This window comes from Uloborus diversus, chromosome 5 (genome assembly GCF_026930045.1).
Source record: "Uloborus diversus isolate 005 chromosome 5, Udiv.v.3.1, whole genome shotgun sequence".
Taxonomy (NCBI): Eukaryota; Metazoa; Arthropoda; class Arachnida; order Araneae; family Uloboridae; genus Uloborus; species Uloborus diversus.
This window is the reverse complement of record NC_072735.1, coordinates 94,359,104-94,382,281: the sequence shown is the minus strand read 5'-3', so window position 1 is coordinate 94,382,281 and position 23,178 is coordinate 94,359,104. Positions and strand designations below refer to the sequence as shown.

Here is a 23,178-nt window from a genome sequence, read left to right as displayed (position 1 = left end):
ATTTACCATGTTTCATTATTTATTCTAAATGTGTTTTTGAAACTAAGGAAAACAAAGTATAAATATGCTGATTTTTGAGTTACAATACAACAATTAGTTTTTTCATTGCAATCTTCGTAGAAATATTTCTCAGTTACAAGTGAAAATATTTTCAAAAGAAATATTCTTCTCCAAATAATACTACTACCACACTAAAAATATCATGCAGTTTTAATGACTTTGAATGAAGTTCTTGAAAACATTAGTTCTTAAACTTAACGCAATTTTAAAATTTTGAAGTGCATTTCGAAATACAAATTTATTGCATACATTTTTAGCTAATTTTGTATCGATAAGAAAAGTACCTAGTTATTAAAAATATTTAAAGAATTCTGCATAAAAATGCATTTAACGGCAATCAGGGTCGCCCCGATGCGAGATCATGGGAGGTCACTGAGACCTTTCAAAAATTTTCCTTATTTGGTAAATCTTCTCTAATGATTTGGCAAATTTGGGAATATATAATTTCAATATTGCAATTTTTAAATTCTTGATTATCTCTTTTCATTAGATGTACTTATGTGTGCTTATCCGTATTTCATCATTCGGTAAATTGAGAATTTCTACTCTCCCAAATCTTTTTTTAATTCAGAGCACCCTGACGATAATTTAAGCAGAGGTACCCCCTATGAGCAAGGTCGCCCCTCCCTCCAAACATTGCTAAGACCCCAAGAGAAAAAGCACTCTCCAACAAAAGAAAAAATAGCTCTAAAAACACCCCCCCCCCCCCCTACAAATTTCAATGGCGCAATCTGCACCATGACCCCCCCCCCAAATGGTCACCCCCTGATTTGAATACATCATAGGGTTGCATATTAAAAAAAAATTAATCGAAGTCTAAAAACCTTTACTACATTAGGTTTTATTCTTGCTAAACCGCCATCATGCTCCAAAAGTTCAAAAGATGGAATACTCTGAACATGCGCAGTGAGGTTTACGCCCCACTGACAAGCAACAACATTATTCAACGAGTGGATCTTCACTATAAAAACAAGTGTTGCATGTGGTCACTCGAGTTAAACCTTCTACTCGCGGTGTCACGGACCGCGGAACTATTTGTTTTGTACAGTTACGGATACAGACTTCGTACCCAAACAGAAGGATTCTAAACAGCCGCGAAATGGATAAACTACTCGTAAGTAATTTACGCATATTTACATTCATATATTTTGTACATTTCGGCATTTATGAAATTATTATTATTTTTTTCGGTGTACAAACGTATTTAAGTTTCATTTGCAATATAAATTTTAAAAGCATTTAAAACATAAGATTCTTATGAAATTATTTTTTTCAATTCTCCCAAATATGAATAATGAAAAATGAATTCGTATGTGCGCGGAATGTATCAAAATATTTTCATGGAAAATGTTTTTCGAATTCTCACAAAATAAGAGAAATGAATTCGTATGTGCGTTGGGTGTATCAAAATAATGTTTAAATATTTTAAATTTTTTTGCTAAACTTAAACTTCAACACCAGCTTTTAAACGTTAAAAGTTAAAGATAATTCTATATTTTTATCACGCATTCATAATGAAGATCTGGACAAAAATGATAATTCAAACAGAAAAAAAAAATGATGTGTACTGCAATGTGCTTTGTACTACAAAAAAGATCAAGCAATTCAATGGAATTATTTAACTCTGGAGTTTAATTTCAACACCAGCTTTTTAATATTAAAAGTTAAAGAAATATTCTTGGTTTTATAATTTTCATTGGGTATTCTTATAGAGGAACTAAAGAGAAAAATCATAATTCAAACAGATAAAGAAATTGATGTGTTCTGTAATGTGCGGAATATTGAAACAAGAGATCAAGCAATGCAACTGAGTCATTTAATTCTGGAGTTATTCAAAGGGCTTAGTTGAGATTCTTTATTTTTTACAAAGATAAAAATAGTGATAAATGAAAAAAAGTGCATTTGAACCTTCAATCACACGAGATTTTTATTAAAAGTTGCGTTTTCTTGCTCTAATAAATGCTTTAGTTAAACTGAATTGTTAATTATCATATATTCTAACAGATTAGACTTAAAATCAGTTCTTGCACAAAAATCTTGAACAGTTTATTGTAAAAAATTGAAAAATTCAATAAAATTCTTTTAGATTAAAAGTTTTATTTTGTTTTTCATGTTATCTTTTAAGGATAATTATTTACTAGTTGAACCTTCAACTATTACTACTTCCTTTTACAAAAAAGGAAGAATTGTATTCGCAAAAAAATTTTCACTCAAAAATCGACCTTAATTTCCATTTTGCTCACCCCCGAATGAATGTTGAGTTTTTTTTTTTTTTTTTTTCGATTCGACCACACGTGGATAAAACCACAAGTGCCTAAGAACGTATAGACACGCGAAATAACTATATTGACGATTCCCGAGAAAAAAACAACGAGTTTTCTTGTGACGTCTGTATGTACGTATGTTTGTGCGTATGTGCGTACGTGCATATGTGCGCATGTATGTCGCATAACTCAAGAACGGAATGTCGTAGAAAGTTGAAATTTGGTACGTTGACTCCTAGTGGGGTCTAGTTGTGCACCTCCTTTTTTTTGGTTGCATTCGGATGTTCCAAAGGGGGTCTTTTGCCCCTTTTTGGGGGGAAATCATTGTTAATTTCGATGTAAACTCAAGTGGTGTTATAACTTGGCGGACTTTTGGTGATATATCGCCCGTCTTTTAGTCGCCAACTTGGCGACAAATTTGCCGATTTTTTTTTATTATTATTTTTTTATTTTTAAATCTGGTTTCAATTTGGCCACTATTGGTGATATTTAGAGAGTTAACTATTGAATCACATTAAAAGTGCCAATAATGGGAAAATGACATGGTTGCGCTTCCGTGAAATGTCAAGCAAACATATTTGCTTTGAAGCTTAAGGATGTATTATGGTTTCGGGATTCACTTAATTCCGTTCCATTTTTACTTAAACCTTGCACAACTGTGCAATGCATGTGAAGGAAGAAATTCGATAAGATCTCAGAGCAGCCACTAGAAAAATAAATTCCGTTAGCCAAGCTTAATAATTGGGCTGTTTCCTTCAGTCAACTAATTTTAGTCACTAAAATTGCTAGAATAAGCAAAAAAAAAAAAAAAAACACGGAGCGAGAAAAACTTTCATTTTCCCAACGCTTAATTTTTAACTATTTTATTAAAATGTCCAATTTCGAAAAAAGGGCTTGGTCTTTGTAACGTCACAAATGATGCACTTGACGCATCCCCACTGGCGCGCTGAATGCTTACGCTTGCTGTCTACCGCGCTTGCAGACAATGATAATTCAGTAGCGAATTAAATATTGCGCTGTACTCTTGCTATCAAACATATCGTTGCCAGTACACGTGAGTAAAGATGAGTTTACATACTGCGCTCTGTACTAATGGCATCAGTGAATGGCATTTCATCATTTGTGATGTCATGTTCAGGAGCGTAAAAAATGAAATTGCACCGTTTAAAATAAGTGTTAAAAATATTAAGCTGTGTAAAAGTATTTAAAAATGGTTAAATCCTATGTTTTCAAGCATGCTCTTTCAGAAAAAAAGTACTTTTAAAATTTCGGAAACGACCCCATTCAAGTCAAGTGACCCACACCTCTTGACTAAGAAAAACTGATGTAATAACATATCTATGGTTTTCCTTATTTTTTGACACTTATTTATGTAATTTTTCCCGCATTCCATAATTAAAATATGATAAGTAATGGACTCTCTTTTATACGAATGTTGACACGAGTAATTTTCCATGATAACAATTTCTTGAATGAGTTTAAAAAATTTATCTATACTTGTAATTTTACCATATTTTATCAGCAGCTTTAAAATAATAAGTGTCAATTTGTCATACCATGAACGAAGTTAAAAAATAAAAAAAAATAAAAGATTTATTTTTACAGTTTCAATTTGCAACTCCAGAGCTTGAATGCGCTACCTTGCGGTGATTAATAATACAGAAGAAAAAAAATAAAACATTCTATTCCACGTGTTTTCTTTGGGGTAAATTACAGGCTTCAGACAGTTTGTGGTGTAATATAATTTCAGAAGAATAGAAAAGAAAGTTTCTCACAAACACGATGAAAAATTACTGCCATTCACTAAGCGTCAAAGCAAGTTATAAGTTACGGCATGCGTTTGTTTTACCCTTTTCATCCGCCATTAGACAGTGGCTGCAGCGCCCCCTATAGTTTATTGGAGTTGCGAATTACAAAAGTAAGAAAATTTAAATGTCTCTAAAAACATTCAGTGAACAAGAATTAAAGTGGATCACAACAGTTCTAATATCTAAAAAGTAGATCCCAGCACTTGAAAATTTGCGATCCTCCGACGTAGAGAACATAGCGCTGGCCATTTACATTTTTTTCATGTCATAAATTTACTTTCAATGTTTTCATTTTTCAATCTTCGAGAAAGTAATTTTTATTTAGTTTTAAAATTTTTGTAGATATTTTTCTAACATACTAAGCATAGTCGTAAGCACGAAAATCCCCACGAGTTTCGTGGTAACCACATTAGTTCTTAAAAACAAACGCTAATACGAAATCGGCAAAATTTTTGCGTTGTAGATTAACTAATTCCATGCTCAGATGTATTAAAAATACTGCTTTATGCGTAATTTATTCAACATATTCCGTGTAAGGGTACTTAGGTTACCTTACTTATGGGTGCAATATAAATCCTCTGAAATTTTATTACAGTGATAATCGAACTCTCGAAAGTTTTATTCAACCTTGAACACTAAGCCTTGTTTTGATTTTTTTTAAAATTATTTCTTTACTTGGTTACTTTTACGTGTTCAACTTTACTTAGTCATTTTTGTTTAGTTTGCCTCTACGGGGAAAAAAAGGTTACACAATATTTCAGTTTTTCAGTACGGGCAAACATTTTTCCAGTACAGGCATTACTCGACCTGATCCTCTTCTGGTCGTAGAATTTAATAACTTCATAAACATCTTCGCTGTTTAGCATTGGAAAATTTATTCCTTAAAACGTAATGACCTGAAATACGAACTGTTCAATAATGTTAAGTATTACCTGTCATGTACCATCTCTTCTACATATACTCACTTGCAAATTAAATTTACTCAACTAAACATAATCAATCAAACTTATATCTGCCCACTAAATGATGTTTCACTATTATTTTGATTTCCTTTACTTGCGTGTATCGAAAGCAAAAGTTGAAAATCTACTTTCAGAGAGAAAAGAAAGAGAGAGAGAGAGAAAATACATTCAAACATCATGCAATACGAAAAGAGTATTTTTCAACACTTTGAGAACACTTAAAGTGTAGTAATGCTAATCAAAGAGCTTTTTTATAATTTACATGTATTTTTAATTACGTTTTTCAAAAAAAAAAAAAAAAAAGTTAATAAATATACGAAAAAAAATTCCTTAGATGCTATGCAAACAAATAATTTTCTTGAAACCTATTGAATTAATATCCAAGTTAAAGGTTAAACAGAAAAACGGGACTATATGGGTCATTCTCCTGCAATGTGGAATTTTGCAATCCTGAATTTTTAATTTTTGAACTTTTCCAGAAGGATGCAGTTTGGCATTTTTTTGAAAAACAAAATATGTGCCTTGGTAAAACTACAATAGTTCATTAAACATGTACAGTCATCGAAAAAAAAAACGAAACACTCGATCGTATTCAAAGACTATTGACACTAGAGACACGTGTAAGGTGTCATTGTTTCAGGAATAAAAAGTTCTACATAATTATGGTAAAAAATTGTTGTTAGGGGTCATCTTCATACTAAAACGAGCATCAACTTCAAAATTTTCAATGAGAACCCCCTTTTTTTATCACATATTTGTGATCAGCATCCTTTTTTAACTTTGTATACAAAGTTTTGTTTAATGCGATCCAGCCGTTACTTCAGAATCGAGTTTTGAAAAATTCCTCTCGTAATGATAAAACGTATTTTGATATTTTTACTCATAACACAAAGAGTAGATTAGGCACGGCAAAGATTGTTTTTTTATATAAAAATATGAATCGACCCAATAATAAAAACATAATTTACATCACCTAAAATGTAATTTTAGTTTTTTTATGAATTATTTTAATATTTTTTGAAAAAAATATGATTTGAAACCATATTAAATTTTAACAGGAAAACAATCTAGAAGAGCTTTTATGTAGGAATCCAAAATTTGAGCTCAAAATATTCAGTAGTTTTTGCGCTATGCTTAAAAATTTATTTTTTCCTACTTTAGGGGATCGTATACTTTTTTAAAACAGAAATTATGAAAGTTAGTTTCTTCGTAAAATAAGAAAAAAATTGTTCGATAAAATAAGCAAAACGTGGTTTCTCTACATTAGAGTTATGTCTATGAATTCTTTAAATGCATAAATTTATTCGCTGTCTCTGCAGAAGAACAACACAATATTTCAACCGTCAGTTTTTTGTGAATATCGTTCAGACGACAATGCGTAAATAATGCGAAACACTACTTCATTGTCTAATAAAAGAATATTTTATAGAACTTTTTAAATTAAAAACTACACTTAAAATACTTCTGTTTTTTTTTTTTTTTTTTCCTGCGTTTAGCCATATAGCTTTTTGTAAAACAATAACTCAGAAATATATATATATTTATTTATATTAATTTGAATTTTTGGCATCTTGAATTCAAATAATGTTTTTCGCAATCACGAGCGTGTGTATGTATGCGCGTGTGTGTTTGTGTAAGCGCATGTGTGTGTGTTTGTGTAGGCGCATGTGTGTGTGCGTGTGTGTATGTATACATGTGTGTGCGTGTTGTGTATGCAGTGCTGTGTGTGTACGCGCGTGTACGTATAGGTGTTCGTGTGTGTGTGTGTGTGTACGCGCGTGTGCGTGTAGGCGTTTGTGTGTGTGTGTGTGTACGCGCGTGTGTGTAGGCGTTCGTCTGTGTGTGTTTATGTAGGCATATGTGTTTGTGTCTGTGCAGGCATGAGTGAGTGTATGTGCGTGTATGTGTATGTGTGTGTAGGAGAGCGTGTATGTGTGTGTATGTATGCGTGTGTGTGTGTAGGATATTGACGCAACCTGGAGACGGTTTTCGCCAGAGGAGCAGCATCGTGAGGCGGCCGGCCGACGATGGTGCTGCGGAGGGTGCTGGTGGGGAGATAAAATAATAGCACATCAAAACAGTCAAATGAAAGCAATAAGCAATCCCGATTGCTCAAAAAAATTAACATGCACAACTTTTTCACAGAAACATACAGCAAAACCTCATTGTCTTGCTAGTCATATAGCAATAGACAGTGTAGAATTAATGGCTCTTCCCGATGATAATTTACTAAAAGGAAAAATTATTGCATTGTCTAAATCGGGAAAAAGTACTCGAAAAATAGCCGACAGTGTGAAGTTTTGCCTTTAACAGTATCCAGATGGGTCAAAAAGTAATATTTGCTCTTAGATAAGTTTACTGGTGTTTAGGAATTAATTTCTTTTTGTATAGTGTTTGAATAATTTTCAATGTGTTAAGATGTAGGAGAGGAAATGTCAGTCGCATTAGCGGGCCGCATGCTTTGAGCTGTATTCTGCACAAAAGTAGTAGTTGTGGCTAATTGTGAACTTTTTTTTTTGGACTTCGTCAAAGATTTAACAAAACATTAATTTGCGCGTTGGATTAGGTTGAGTTTTTGTCTATTCTTAATTATATTTTACTGTTTTTCTATTTACATTCTCGGTCATTGCCGTGCATTTCACATTAAAACCATTCTCGCAAGACAAAGATAAAATTTCAAATTATTTTCTTCTCTTTTGAACAACATGGAAAAATATCGTCAAAGAAACAAAATGAAAAAAATTATTGTTATCAATTACTAAATGCCTATCTTATTAAATGCATGTTTTTCAGAATCCAGTATCTGAATATTCGGCTTCAACTTTATGACACTGGAACTAATTCTACTTTCTGTTCTTATTCTCTGAGCACACAACGGGCCACATGGACCAACTTCGCGGGCTGAATGTGGCCCGCGTCTTCACTGCGATATAATTGCGGTTTGTTTATCCCATTCGATGACTGCTGTGGGTCCTAATAATGAGCACAACAGCCCTGAACTAGATTTAACCGAACAATGAAGCAGGTGTCATGTCATTGAAGTTGAGAGTGCCTAAAAACTGGTGGATGAAGAAAATTTATCTCACCAGTGAGATGCCGTAAACATACAGCAGATAAATTTACTTTACCTACCAGTTTATTCGGACTCTCAGCTTCAATAAGCTGACTTCTGCATCCCGCACGATTAATTACGAAGCCAGTCTGCGAAATCTACAGTGAGGACGAAGTTGTAGCCTCGGGATGGATCAACTCGCCTGGCGGGTATGCTGCGTATAGTATTGCCATAGGTGCGCCAGCCTAATGCCTGATACTATAGAAAATGTTAGTTTGCAGGTATATAGTGCGCGAAACAAAATTAAATAATGCTAAGTTTTGTTTGTAATGTCACAAAATCGGAGAAATGACAAGTCAGATTTCGGTTTACCTTGGTTTAAGCTAAAATAACTTTTGTCTTGTTAAATTACGGGTTGGACCATCTCGAATCTCGTTGCTAGAAATAGCATTGGGAAATTACTTTCCTAAATTGCTTTTAAGAGCCCTTACATGTTTAACTAAAACCGCCGATTGTGTTTTGCCTTTTTAATAGTACCACGCATTATGATCTTTCGCATAAATTATAGGATTTGAAACAGATTCTCTTTTTTATCCGACTTCAAAAAGGAGGCGGTTATCAGTTCATACCGTATGTATGGTTTTTTTTTTTGTTTGTCCACTCACCGCGTCTCACCTAGTGAACCGATTTTGATGATTCTTTTTTTAATGGATAGGGAATGGCTTAACGTAGGTCCCATTACTTTGTTTGATCATATTTGTTGTTTAGAAAAAAAAGTTATGGGCAAAAAACAGCAAATTTCACGCAATTTTCCTATTAAATGATTAAATATAAAACTCATTGTTACAAAAGTTTGGTGCCTTACGACAGTAACATTAATAGTAGTTGTATACGACAGTAACATTAATAGTAGTTGTATACGACAGTAACATTAATAGTAATTGTAATGATAATTTGGAATGAAGGCTTCATCAAGTTTCTTCAGGTGGATATTTCGATAATCGGGAATCTGGCGCTGTCGTCTCATTTTTGACGTAAATAATTTTATTTTGGTAACCCTGCTGATTTATGATGTGAATTATCGAAATCTTCCCTTCTTCAGTGTTATTGCTCCATAGTGGGGGGTAAACCTAACCTGGAAGGAAGCGAGGTGATGCAGTGATTAGGATCTGCTTAGCCTTCACAATGCTACCATTAGGTTTGCCTCAACTACAATAGTATTTTAACCGTTATCGTCAATGCCAATAACAGATGATCGGGGTTAAGTAAGAAGATACAGGATTGCATCATGAGCAACTTAGATGCTGTGAAATGTAAATTAGTTAGGAAAAAGGTAATATTTAAATGGTTATAATTAAATTAATTACACATGAATTCCAGAGAGGAAGAAAGATGAGTTTTTAGTGCCAATCGCTTAAAGTTTAATGCGTGTTTATAGAGTTTTTTTTTTTTAGTATGGAGCATTTTGATGAAAAAAATGAGGTGTAGTTTCGTGATGGTAACTTCTTACTATTTCTGAAATACCTTCTGAAATACCTACATTTACACTAAAAAGAATGAAATAAAAAAATTTTGAAAAAAAAAAAATAGAACCGACTTCTAAATTGCTCTGAAAAGTGAAAAATGATTTTTTTCCTTAAACACCATCGATAATACTTTAAAACATAATTTTTGAAGTTGGCACAAAAACGATAGATAAAATCATTCACAGCCATAACTCAATTACAACTATAAATTTAACCAGGCCCAGTTTCTTCACTATCACATACATTATGTATTGCTGACAGCATATTTGAATAACGATATAAATGCTTCGTTCGTAACTTTGGATGCTTTTCTGAAAAAAATATGGATTTTACGTTTTTTTTTTTTTTTTGCGCCAACTTCAAAAATTATGTTTAAAATTATTATCGATGGTGTTTAAAGAATAAAATTATTTTTCACTTTTTAGAGCAATTTAGAAGTCGGTTCTATTTTTTTTTCAAAAAATCTTCTTTTGATTACAAAAAAGCCTCTAGAACAATCTCTGTGTTTCTTCACTGGGTTAATTCAAATAACCAAATTTTTCCCAAATAAAGTTCCAGTATGAACGGTTTGCTCATTAACGGGTATTTATATTCTCCTGTTTCTGTTTTGTTTTTTAGATTGATACTTCGTTCATTTTATGTATTTAGAGCTAATTTTCACGGAATAAATTGACCTTGCTTCGCTCGAGTCTCCAATCTATTTAATGGTGCGTCTTCCCACGTAGTGCGGTACATTTTTTATATTTTTGTGTGCGATGACCCAAACTTCTGCCGATGTTCTGCGAAATTAAAAACGCGCAATTCCATTTTACATCAAAAGACTTTCTATTCATTCCAAAATAAACCTGTAACATAGGTGCAATACATTTATCAAACATATTCACATCATGTTTCTTGGTATTAGGTTGGATATTTACATTTCTATGAGGCTAATTTGCTGAATGATTATATATGCAATCCAATAGGTTCATATTAGAAAAGGCAAAAAGTTCCATTACTTTTAATTTGTCATTATTTGATTTACTAAACAACGACCTATACGATGGACCAGCCAAACCCCATCCGTCTTTCTTAGGTTAATCCAGATAGACAAAAATCAGTAAATATTTTTACTATTTTTTTTTCAAAAAAAAAAAAAAAAATTGACCGTAAATCGCTTTTTGCTGCAACATAATCGGCTAAAAAGTATCGATTTACGGGAAAAAATATAACTTCAAAAAATCATGAATTGAGCTGGATCATCTCGATCTTTTTTTTCTTTGTTTACATTCCGTTACTTGATAAGCCGTGACCTTGAAAGAAGCGTTTTCAATGTGGTGACGGTCCCTCAAACGTTTTTCGTTAATAACTCCTGTTCTACTGCACGGAATGCAGTGAAATTTCGCATCCTGGCTGTATTTTGCGGTCTTAACATAATAATGTAGCAAAAGTTAGGGGTTCCCATTTGAAAATCAAGAGTTGGTGCTCATTTTGCTTTGTATATGGTCCCTTATCAAAATTTTACCTACGCAGTTTTAAAGAAGGCTTTAAACCAAGTCGGATGACACCTTTCTTTCTTTTCTAGCATGTATAATGGCCGAATAATTAAAAGTGTTTCGTTTTTTTTTCTATGACTGTACATTTATTTTTCAGATAATGATGCTTTAGTTTGTACAATGGACAAAAAGTGTCATTACCATCCCATGTTAAAAAATCATGTAGAAATTCCAAAAAAAATGTATATATTTTTAATGGTTTCTAGGTTTACAACTAAGCACCAGCAATAGCCTGACAGAAAATAAAGAACAAATATATCATTTTAAGTCTTTTAATAAATTAAAAATAATTTTGAGATTCTTTTTTTTATATAAAAAATATACTGAATGCATTACATCATTCATTTTCACTCGGCACACACTTATCGTTTTTCACCACTGCATATTAAGGTCTGAATTAGTTATCATCATATGACAAATTACATTTAAAACTAATCAAATTAAAATATAATGTACTTTACAAAATGATAATCAACTGGGAACCATTGACCATTAAAAATAGCAGCAACTCACTGCCCAACAGGTACTTATTATATGAGATAATTTTAAAAAAGTAAGTTTAAGAAAAATTATGCATCTAAAATATTAAAAGCTATTCAATGTACTGAATTTGAAGGTAAAAATGTATATAATTAAAAAAACAAAGCAAATAGTTTTATTCTACCCTCAGTCTGTCATTACCATCCAAATCTTTATACTTTGTGCTGGATGGTAATGACGTGGATGGTAATGATATTTCACTTTATTTTACCTGGCATGAGCAAAATTGTAGCTACCATTCTAAAAGTTTTGCACATTTTGATCAAAGGTTCATCTATATGTAAGCAAATAAAAAACAAAAGTACATAATAATATTTAAAATAACTATCAATAGGTATGGATAGTAATCACAGCAATAAAAAATTTTCTACTTAATTTAATAGCTACACATCTGAGCAAGACGCATGAAGATTTCCACACAGTAAATTTCTGCTTTGCAAACAACTTAAGTTGGCTGCTACTAAAACTGAATACTGTTTGGGTTAATAGTGCCACCAAGTGGTTATGAAAGAGTGTAAAACCTGTTGGATGGTAATGATGCAAAATGTCAGGGACAAATTAAAACTGTTTAACTAAAATTTCAAAACTTCAATCAAACCCGAAAAAGGAACTTTGTTTTAAATTTGATTATGTGAGACAATTATGAAAAAAATCTTCAAGACATTTTTTAGTTTTATTTGCAGTGTAGTTAGATCACAAAAGACAAACTTTGAGTCGAGTGACAGTGAATGGTAATGACTTTTAAGTACATCGTTTTAGTCTCAACAAAAATAGGTATTGTCTATCACTGTTAAATCCATGTTAGTCAAAATGTGTTGATAGTTCTTATTTGTAGACATTAAAGGTCCTAAGAAATCGACGTGATAAGTGCTTAAAGGGCGATCATCTTTTGGAATTGGATTCAAAAATCCATCTTGCTTTCCACGTTTTTTATTTACCAAAATACAATGCACACAATTGGAAATAACAGTTTCGACAGCTTGTTTAAGGTTAGGGATAAAATAATTTTGTTGTACAACATCAACAGTTTTGGCTACTGCAAAATGACCATTTTCATGTACATGTTTGATAATCTCTGTTTGCATACCTTTGGGTATAACGAGCAATTCGCGATCATTTATCAATTTGTACAAAACACAATTTTTAACTACATAGTCATTTACTTTATTTACCTTGACTAGGGCAATTACTGTTTTTAAATTTTCATCATTTTGTTGAGCTGCAGCGATTTGATCTGTCAAGCAATTTTGAGTTATCATCATTACAGGATATCTACTTAAGGCATCTACATGGTTCATTTTTGTGGCGGGGCGATGAATTATATCGTAATTAAATTCTTCAAGCAACATGGCATATCGGGCAATTTTAGGTGATATATCTTTCTTAGATAATGTTTTCTTGAACGCGTCACAATCAGTAACAATCATAAATTTAGTATTCAAATAATGTCGAAATTTTTTAATTGCTTCAATGACTGCTAACATTTCAAGTTCATAGCTTGAATAATTTTCTTGCTGAGGGGTCGTTTTTCTACTAAAGTAGTAAATTGGGTTATAGTTGTTATTCGAAGACTCTTGTAGGAGTATAGCACCAAATCCGTGTTTACTTGCATCAGTGTGTAACTGAAGTTTTGCGCCAGGACGAAAAATGTCGAGAACAGGATAAGAAGTTAACTTTTCCTTTAAAACAGAAAATGCCTGATGTTGTTCTGGTCCAAAAACAAATGGAGCTGATTTCCGAAGCAAATCACTGAGTGGTTTAGCAATTAATGCATAATGCTGAATAAATTTTCGGAAGTAACCAGTAAGTCCTAAAAATTTTTGAATGTCTTTTTTTGCAGTGTAGTTAGATCACAAAAGACAAACTTTGAGTCGAGTGACAGTGAATGGTAATGACTTTTAAGTACATCGTTTTAGTCTCAACAAAAATAGGTATTGTCTATCACTGTTAAATCCATGTTATTTTGTGTGGTAGAAGGTGACAAATAAATAGTATTGAAAAAAATAATTTAAAAAGATTTATGAGGTTACAGCGAACATGGGACGGAAAATTCCACATTTCTAGAGAATGACCCATATGTACTGAAACATCATGCTAGTTAATCAAATGTTTGATTTTCGGTAACGCAACACAATACGTTCCTGTAGTAAAGTTCGCCTTTTGAAAGTTTTGTTGAGTGTTAATTATGCAGAAATGTACGATAGTATTTACCGCAACTTAAGAATTGCAATCTGCTAAGTTTGAAAGAAAGCTTTTAATAGGTGGTCGACATTATTTTTTGTTAGGCACTTAAAATTTCAACTTTTAATTAATTTTTTGTATGAAGTTTTTTTTTATTATTTTGAAGAATGCCGACAGAAAATTAAATTTCAAATAAAACGTACCGTAAACCGGGGTTACTTTGATACAGGTTTCGCATATTTTGTATTGTAGCACCCTCATTTTTCAAGATATTTCAACAATTCTTGAATCAAACGATAGCTTAACATCTCAGCTTTAAATTGCCGTTTGAATTTCTTCGATATATTGAATAGGGAGGGAGGGGGTCAATTTTTTTCGTACTAATGTTACGCCATCATCCGGGGTTACTTTGTAACAACGTGTTTTCTCCATCTAAAACGACTGTTTCGGTGGTTTGTAATAAAGTTACCCTTTCCAAAAGATAGCCTGAGTTTTTTTTTAATAAAATTCAGTTTTTCCACTTTTTTTGAATTTAAAAAGCTGGTTTTAAATGAAAAATGGTTCTTAAGTCACGTAGAGTTGTTCCTACCACTCTAAGCATGCTCATTTAGTAGGAATCAGGTTTGAATCAAACTAAAAAGAGAGAAATTCATAGGAAACTTCTTTTATTATAAAACTAGCCGCCTGCGGCGACCAGCTGGTTCGCCTTTTTACGCAATTCGCCTTTCTATGCAAGCAGCCACCTACGGCGGCTGTTTGGCTAACTTGTCATTTACCTTTTCACTTCAAGTTTGCGACCTTCGGCGGCTGTTAATATAAATTTGGCAGCAGTATTAATCAATCCATCTCTATCTTTTTTTGTGCCATTCACATTTTTACGCCAAGATTGCCTCTTTCGGCGGCTATCTACCTTTACGATCTATCTCTAAAATTTCTTATCCATCTCTATTTATTTTAACCTCCCCGGCCATTTCCTAATAAAAACAAAAAGATCACTCAAAAACCGCTTTTATTTAAGTAGAGCAAAAAAAAGTTATCTCCAAAATTCCCCGTAGTGTGCAAGTAGCGTTTGACAAAGAAAAAAAAAAATATCGCTGTTTTTTATTGAATTAAATGTGCACAACTATGAAATGTAACGTACTATAGAGAGAGATACAGCAAAACGTCCAGCTGGGGGGGGAGGGGAATGGAAAAAGAAATAAATGCAATCTCCAAATAAAAAAATAAAAAGGAACGAAAAAACTCAAGCGCTGCCGGAAAAACACGTGGTCAACACGTCATAAAATGTAGAAGTCAGCTATATAGTAAACAAAAAGAGATTAAACATTGTTTGCGATTAAGATTCCATCGTAAATATCGAATCGAAATCCAAGTAGTGACGTCAGAGGTATAAAAGATTGAAGAACGCTTTCTTCGACCGATGCTTTGAAAGACATAATGTGTTCAACATTAAAAAAATTGTAAAAAAAAAAACTATTGCGTATTTATAAGAACTTTTTTCTTCTAAAGAGGGCAAAATGTTTTTACTATTACCAACTTAAATTTCAGATATGAGGCTTTGATACTTCTCGCAGGATGATATTAGAAAAAAATAAAACCCGGGAAAAACTGAAAATTAAAGGTTTTTTCAAAAATTCGTAAAAAATACAAAAATTGCTCTGTCTTCAAATTTTTTTCATTCATCATATTTAAAATTAAATTTCCGACACTATAGTACCAAAAATATTTGTCTGGCGCGATTGGTTCGGGGTCTGTGAGGTTAAAAGTACTAAAAAGTGCTAAAAATCACATAAAACATTAAATAACTTTTTTTCTAATTAAAATATCAAAAATCGAAGCCCGAGGTGCACATCTTCAGCAAAAACTGCACCTGTATACCAAATTTCATCTTTCTAGGCCTTACCGTTTTCCCGGGATGCGCGCCACACACACACACACAAACATCTTATTTTATTATATGTATAGACATCATTTGAAAAAAGCTTGAAATCACATCAAGCGTGTTTTTTAAATGTAAAACCACAGCCATCGTAATGTTTTTTTTTTTTTTCATTTCGACAATAAAAAATATCAAGGTAACTTCATTTGATTAGAATAAAATAGAACTTGAACTAGAACTTGAAAAGAATAGATTCAAAAATTATAAACACTCGAAAAGAAATTAAGAATAAGGCACAGAAATCACAAACTTTTTTAAATAAATGAGGCACATGAGATCTTTCGCGAACATTATCCAAGGTGCACTCACAGCAGTCTTTGACTATGACTTCAAGTCAACTGAAAACAGTGTATTCTCAGTGTAACCCCATGGCCATGTTCAGAATTCCCCATGTATCAAAGTTACCCCTTCAACTTGTGTTGTTTTGTGTTTTAATTCATAGTAAATCGTAGAATTGAGTTACAGAAATAATAAAAAAGACAAAATCATCTTGAATAATTTTGTAATCAGAAAATAACTCACCCGAATTCAAAAGGTTGCTCAGTTGGTGGCACCAGAAGAGGTTAGGACAACAAACTGAAAACAGCTGATATCACGGATAACACATAAATCAGTGTTACCAAAACCATTTTACTGTTTCAATCAATTGGTGATGTCAGCGCACTCTGAAAAGTGATTCTTGAAACCCTGTGACCACCAGGGGGTCGCCAATTGTAAAATTAAGCCCGCCAGAACGGTTCAAAAATAAAAAACAGGTTTTTATAAAGTTACCCCGTCAGTCTAAAAAAACCCCGGTTTACGGTATTGCTTGCAAATCACAAAACGATAACGCATATTGCTTAGCTGAAAATTCTATGTTACTAATACTTCTGAAAACGTATCATCTATTTCTTGAAAATTAAAAATTCCAAGAGTTATTTTACAATGATCATGCAACGTTACACCGTGCTTCTTCGAGATTTCTTTTCTAATTTATCCTCATAATAATTATTTTAGCGTATAACATTATTTACTCCAGCGTTTATAGCAGGTGTTGCATAAAACAGAGTTTCTTCCCCTTCCGTGCCTTACCATGTTTTTTGATTTATTTAGTATTTTTTAAAAGGAATGTATATTACATGATAAAATACAGTTTCTTTCACTGTCTCTCACTCTCTCTTTTTTTGAAAAATCACGATTGCTTATTGCTTTCATTTGACTGTTTTGATGCACTATAATTTTATTTTCCCCCCCGCCACCCTCTGCAACATCACCGTCGACCGGCTCCTCACGATGCTGCTCCTCTAGCGAAAACCGTCTACAGGTTGCGTCAGTATCCTACACTCACACGCATACATACACGCACCTACACACACACACACACACACACACACACATATACATATATACACCCACACACAAACACATACATACATACACCTACACACATACACAAACACACACACACACACTCACATACACACAACTACCCACACACTCATGCCTGCACAGACACAAACACATATGCCTACACACATACACATACACCCCCCACACACCTACACACATACACACAACTACCCACACACTCATGCTTGTACACAGACACAAACACACATGCCTACACACACATACCCCTACACACAAACACACGTACCCTCCACACACAAACACACACGCCTACATACACACACACTCGTGATTGCGAAAAACATAATTTGAATTCAAGATGACAAAATTCAAATTAATTTTCTCTTTTTTTTTTATTTTGCTCTTTCTATCCAAAAAGCTTGCATGTCAATCAATGTTTTCCGCTCGTGTTAAAAAGTAAGAAAATCACGCGTCAAGGTATGACGGGTGAAAAATTACTCCTACATTTGAACGAAGCAATTGCCTGTTTGATGATAATTTTGGTAGTTGAAAATTTAACCCTAACTCCAGTGGAATAACCCTAAAATCCAGTAGATAGCATTAATTACATATCACTTTTTTCTTTCTTCATTCATCTAAAATGAAAGTCTTACCAGTAAAACAGTTAAGGTACCTAATTCAGTCGAAATAAAGCATTTCCTTCATGTCAAATATTGCCAAAATTTATTATCAAATTACCTTGCCGTGGTGCGAGTTTTATTGTTGGTGACGCCAGGAACGTTACTCGATCAGTGAATTCGTTACTATATATATGAGGATGAGTCGTGTAAAATGAATTCATGCAACTTAAAAAGAGTCATGTATCTTATTCATCAATGGGTAAAACAATTTTCAATAACTTGGAAGGTATTATTTAAGATTTAAAGGGTCGCCAACACATAAAAAAAATTTCTCGATTTTTAACATGGGTCAAAAATTAGAATGATCAATTCATTCATTGTTAGTTAGAAAAGCAGCAAAAATATTTGCACACCTGATGGTCGATAAATTGCAACAAGTATAAAGATCGACTCTCGTAAAATGTATATTATTCTGTTGCTCAAAATGGGTCGTCAATTTGATAGTTCTGAAGCAACAGAGCTGTGTATTGTGTCATTGTTCAAAGTTAGAAAAACGCACTTCATCTCGGATAAAGTGAATGTTTTACAATCTGAAGTTTTGAAGATTTTAAGGAAAGATAAAAGAACTGGCCGACTAAAATGTAACCAAAGTAAAATGTGGTAGAAAGCTTGTCAAGACTGTCAGATACGATAGCAAATGAAGTTAATTGCCCAAAAGAATCACTTTAAAAATGCTTCTGCCATCAGTAAGTGTTGGAAAGAATAAGAAGTTATCGTGTCTAAGTCAACTACATTTGGAAAATTCCATAAAGTGCAGTTTCAATTGCGAGTCCTCACAGTAAAACTAAAGATGAACGTGAAACAGAGAGAGACGTGCACAACTCCCCTGGAGCAAAGAGAAACTCATCTGGATGCAACAAAACTGGTGAAGTAGTTTATTCAAAGATGAATCTTTATTTCAAACATTTGTTGACGAAAAAGATGTTCAGGTTTTCTGTTTCATATGTGAAGCGTTTGAGAAAACGCACGACGCTCAGTCAAATTTGAGGCATCTTTTGTGGTATGGGGATGCATGATGGTTGCTGGAACTAGGAAACTATATGTATATTAAAACAAGTTGTAAATTCCGTTGTTTATCAAGATATAATGGATTACTGATTGATACTTTTTTCTGAGGATCAGCAGTGATACATGCACTGACACAATCAGCTATTCAGCTTTCAGCAATATTCCGCTTCGTGTTACATCTCTAAATCGACTCGCAAACAAAAAGAGAGATTTCGGTATTAAACTGGTTAAACCACTCTCCCGATCTCAATATGATTCAGACTTTGTGGCAGAGTCAAATCTAAAAAAAAGGTTCAACACTTATTACCCCCCCCCCCAACAAAACTAACCTCACTGCTGCATTAAAGAGGACATATAACAATTTTCAGTAAGTTACCACCCTATAGCCAGGGCTAAAGCAGAAATACATGAAATACACCGCCAGCTCAGTCATTCATCCGAGGACTGCAGTTTCGTGCTTATTAGTACTCATCAGCCCGGAATCGGAAGTGACTGAGCTGGAGGTGGAAAACCTCTTAAGGTAGCCATGAGTGCCAAACAAACTGGTAGCTAATATAGAAGTGCTAATAAACACGAAACTGCAGTCCTCGGATGAATGACTGAGCTGGCGGTGTATTTCATGTACAGTACATATAACAATATTAGTAGCGATACATGTAAAAAGCTGGTGGAATCTTTCTCTGAAGGGATTAGAGTTGTGAATTCAGCAAAAAGTGAGGTGACAAGATATTTGATTCAATGTAAACCGTAAACACCAGAAACTTTTGAATTATTCTGTTTATGATTACTTTTAATTAAGTATCTACGAAATGTAATGTACACTTCAAAGTCTAAGAAAGGTGGCACGTTCATTTAAATACCTACTTTGCTCTTATATTTTGTTACATTAAACTTTCCCCCGAAAAGAGAAAAGTATTCTATTCTTTTGAACTTGTGTTGTAGTACCATCTTTTTATCTCGAAAGTTTATGAAATTATTAGTTTGAATTCTCATGCACAAAGAATTTAATCATAAAGTTTGGCAGCTTTTTAACCGCATAAGTTTTTTTTTTAGCTATCACGAATTTACATAATTCAACCATCAATATATTCTCAATTCGGATTGGTAGTCAATTATTAATAGGTTTGTATACCGGGTACAATTTTGACGTTTGCAGACACTGGGCATGTATTTGGTTTGTTCCCCTTGTCGCTTATACTATGTAGCGAAGTAATAAAATGCTTTAATATTTACATATTACTGTAACTAGCCAAATTTTGGAGGTTAATCTTAATGTATGTTAAAATATATATTAAAATTATTATATACGTAGATATAAGTAGCAATAAAAATGATATCTACGTGATAAATGCACATTATGGCAGATGTCGTTAAACTTTGCATGGCTGCAATAGCACGTTAATTTCAAAACTTATTATATAATTTTTAAATATATTAATATTATAAATATAGCATTCAGCATGGAGTACAAAAAATTTTCAAAAGCGAATGAAATTTTAAGGTATTTTTTTCCTATATTCAATATTTCTGCATAAATTACTCACTTTTTTCTTAAGTTAAAAGCAAATTTGGTGCCCTGGGCCGCTGCCCATTGTGTACCTGACTCAATTTTGCCCTACTTATAAAAGTGCTAAAGCAGCAATTCATCGACATTTAAAAAATGTTCTTGGAGAACTAACATCAAAAACTAATGTTTACAGAAGATAAAAATTGTTGTAGAGAAAAGTCAATACACTAATGTGCAATCCAGCCTCCCCCCCCCTCAACCACCTCCCTTTCCCGAATCTGTTGCAGAGTCAGTAACCTGTGAAAAGAATTCCTAGAAGGGTGCTATTGTTTCTAATGAGAGAATTGGATAGAATTCATAGACACGCAATCTCGCTCATGGCATGTGAATTTTCAGTTCCGTTTATATTTCATTTGAAGCGCAGTAAAGGAGCTTTGGCCGACAGAAATTATCCAGAGGAAGAAATAAAAGACTATTTGGGAAAGGAAGAAGCTGAATACTTGCAGAGCAGGGTGGTTTTTACGTTTGTCACTACTTATAAATGTCTAGGTATAAATTTTATGCAAACTGACGCATTTGGACAATATTGAGTAAAAAGAGAGCATGTGTACTAAAGGCTCACAGGGCTAATTTTAGCATTTGAATTGAATTTATGGGGGAAAATTGATTATTTTTATGACAAAGGTTTTTCCGTCAAGGATCACATCATTTTAAAAAGTGTATGTTAAAACTTGAAACGTTATTATTTTTTTGCTTCAAATTTCTATGCTCTATAGTGCAGTTAATTAATTCATGGGTTTTAAAGTTATAGTTTTAAATAAAAATCAGACCTTCCTTTTCCGTCATTTTCTTCGCCCTAAATATCACACAAAAATAACGCTTATAAATATTAGCACTTTAAAATACATACCACAATACATAAAAAGGCCATCAAAAATAAATCATGTGCGTTAGTAAGAACTGTAGTATTAAACAAACCACACAATTTCACAAACGTAAAATATGTATAGTAAAATCCCGTTGCAACGAATTTGAACGAATCACTAATTTTATTAGTTATATTGGAAATTTCGGTTTAATTGAGGTCAATGAAAAAATATAAATTACATTTTATTGAAAATGTTCTTTTACATGATTTTGTTATTGGGATCGTCAAATTATAATTTATTAAAATAGTACTAAAAATACAAACAGTCAAAATTTAAGTTGGGAAATGGGACGCACAAAATCCTTTTTTATTTTTCAAAAAACTCCTTTATTTTTCAAAAAATGTTAACTTACAATTACATTATTAGTGTCTTCATTAAAATATATTATTAGCACCTTACAGCTAATTCAGCATTTCTTTCATTTACCAGATTTGAACAAAATTTTGCGTTAAATTTAACATTAAAAAATCTTTCACTTACGTTTTCAAAATTTTGTACGAGCTTCATTCTAGCAAAAATGTTACAAATCGTGACCAAGACGTTGGAATTTATTTTATTCATTTTTTCTTATTACCACCAATTAAAAGTAATGTTTTTCATTGATTCGCCATTTAATTGTGTGTCATCAAGTATCAATTGTTTGTATATAAGTTATTTATGAAGAATTCACAAGTTTTTGCTTTGGAATAAGAAAGAGAATAAGTGTCCTAGCATCAAATCATTGGAAGATTATTAAAATACTAGAAAGTCGCACATCGAGGTATGATGGATGAAAATTGCTTCTACTCTTCTACATTTGAACGAAGCAATTGCCTGTTTGGTGATATTCTGATAGCTGAAATTGTAAACCGAACTCCAGTGGATTAACCCTAAACTCCACTAGGTAGAGTTCATTGTTAACCATTTTTTCGTTTCTTCATTCTCCTGAAATTAGATGTCTTTCCAGTAAAACAGTTAAGTTACCGGATCAAGTTCAGCCTTGTCACAATAAAGCCAAAATGTTAAACATTATCAAAACATATTATCAAATTATCATGCCGTGGCGCGAGTTTCATTGTTGAAACACGCGGATTACTCGATCATCGGATATTTTTTATATGAGGATGATTTAAGATTGTGCTGAAATGCAACAACCATATAAATTAACTGTTGTATCATATCTTTTACACAAAATTAAAGTTATCACCCAGCTTGATGAAAAAAAAGTCTGTTGAAAAAAATTTTATTAACAAAAAAGATAAAATTTATTAACAAACAAAATACACATACATAACAGTAAGCAAAATTAAAAAAGTAAAGTTTAAAAACTTACAAATTATAAAACATAAATTACAAACGTCATAACAAAATATTAAGAAAATCTTGACTATAGTTCAACATGAGTTAGTATTAAATTCAACACTAAAGAGTGCCAAAGGCAGTGGCGTAGCTAGACTCGACTTTCGGGGGGGGGGGGGTTGTTACTTCTTATATATATATATATATATATATATATATATATGTATAATCGCTTGGAATTTTTTCCTTTTCTTCTTTTTTTTTTTCTTTCTCTTCTCTCTTCTTTTTCTCTTTTTTTTTTGAGATTAACTTTTCGGGGGGGGGGGTTTTGTCCCCAACCCCCCCCCCTTAGCTACGCCCCTGGCCAAAGGCACTGTCCGCAGTGTTTTTTAATTGGTTTAGTATGGAGTACAAACACAAATATGTATTAACAGTAATATTTACAAATTAATTTTACACAAGTAGTAAAAATGTTACACATAACAATTATTGGACTGTTTGACTCCAGAAAAAAAAAAAAAACACACACACACACAATAACTCGCATTGAAACATTCAA

General features: G+C 32.8%; 1 protein-coding gene across 1 annotated transcript in view; it reads left to right on the top strand.

The window, feature by feature from the left end:
• The first annotated feature begins 1,060 nt into the window (after positions 1 to 1,060).
• LOC129223024 (putative uncharacterized protein DDB_G0291608) overlaps positions 1,061 to 23,178 on the top strand; it is a 32,179-nt gene continuing 10,061 nt past the window's right edge. Inside the window, exon 1 of the mRNA XM_054857588.1 lies at positions 1,061 to 1,174. Within this exon, the coding sequence (XP_054713563.1) occupies positions 1,160 to 1,174 (15 nt within the window). The 5' untranslated portion in view covers positions 1,061 to 1,159. The remainder of the gene's footprint in view (positions 1,175 to 23,178) is intronic.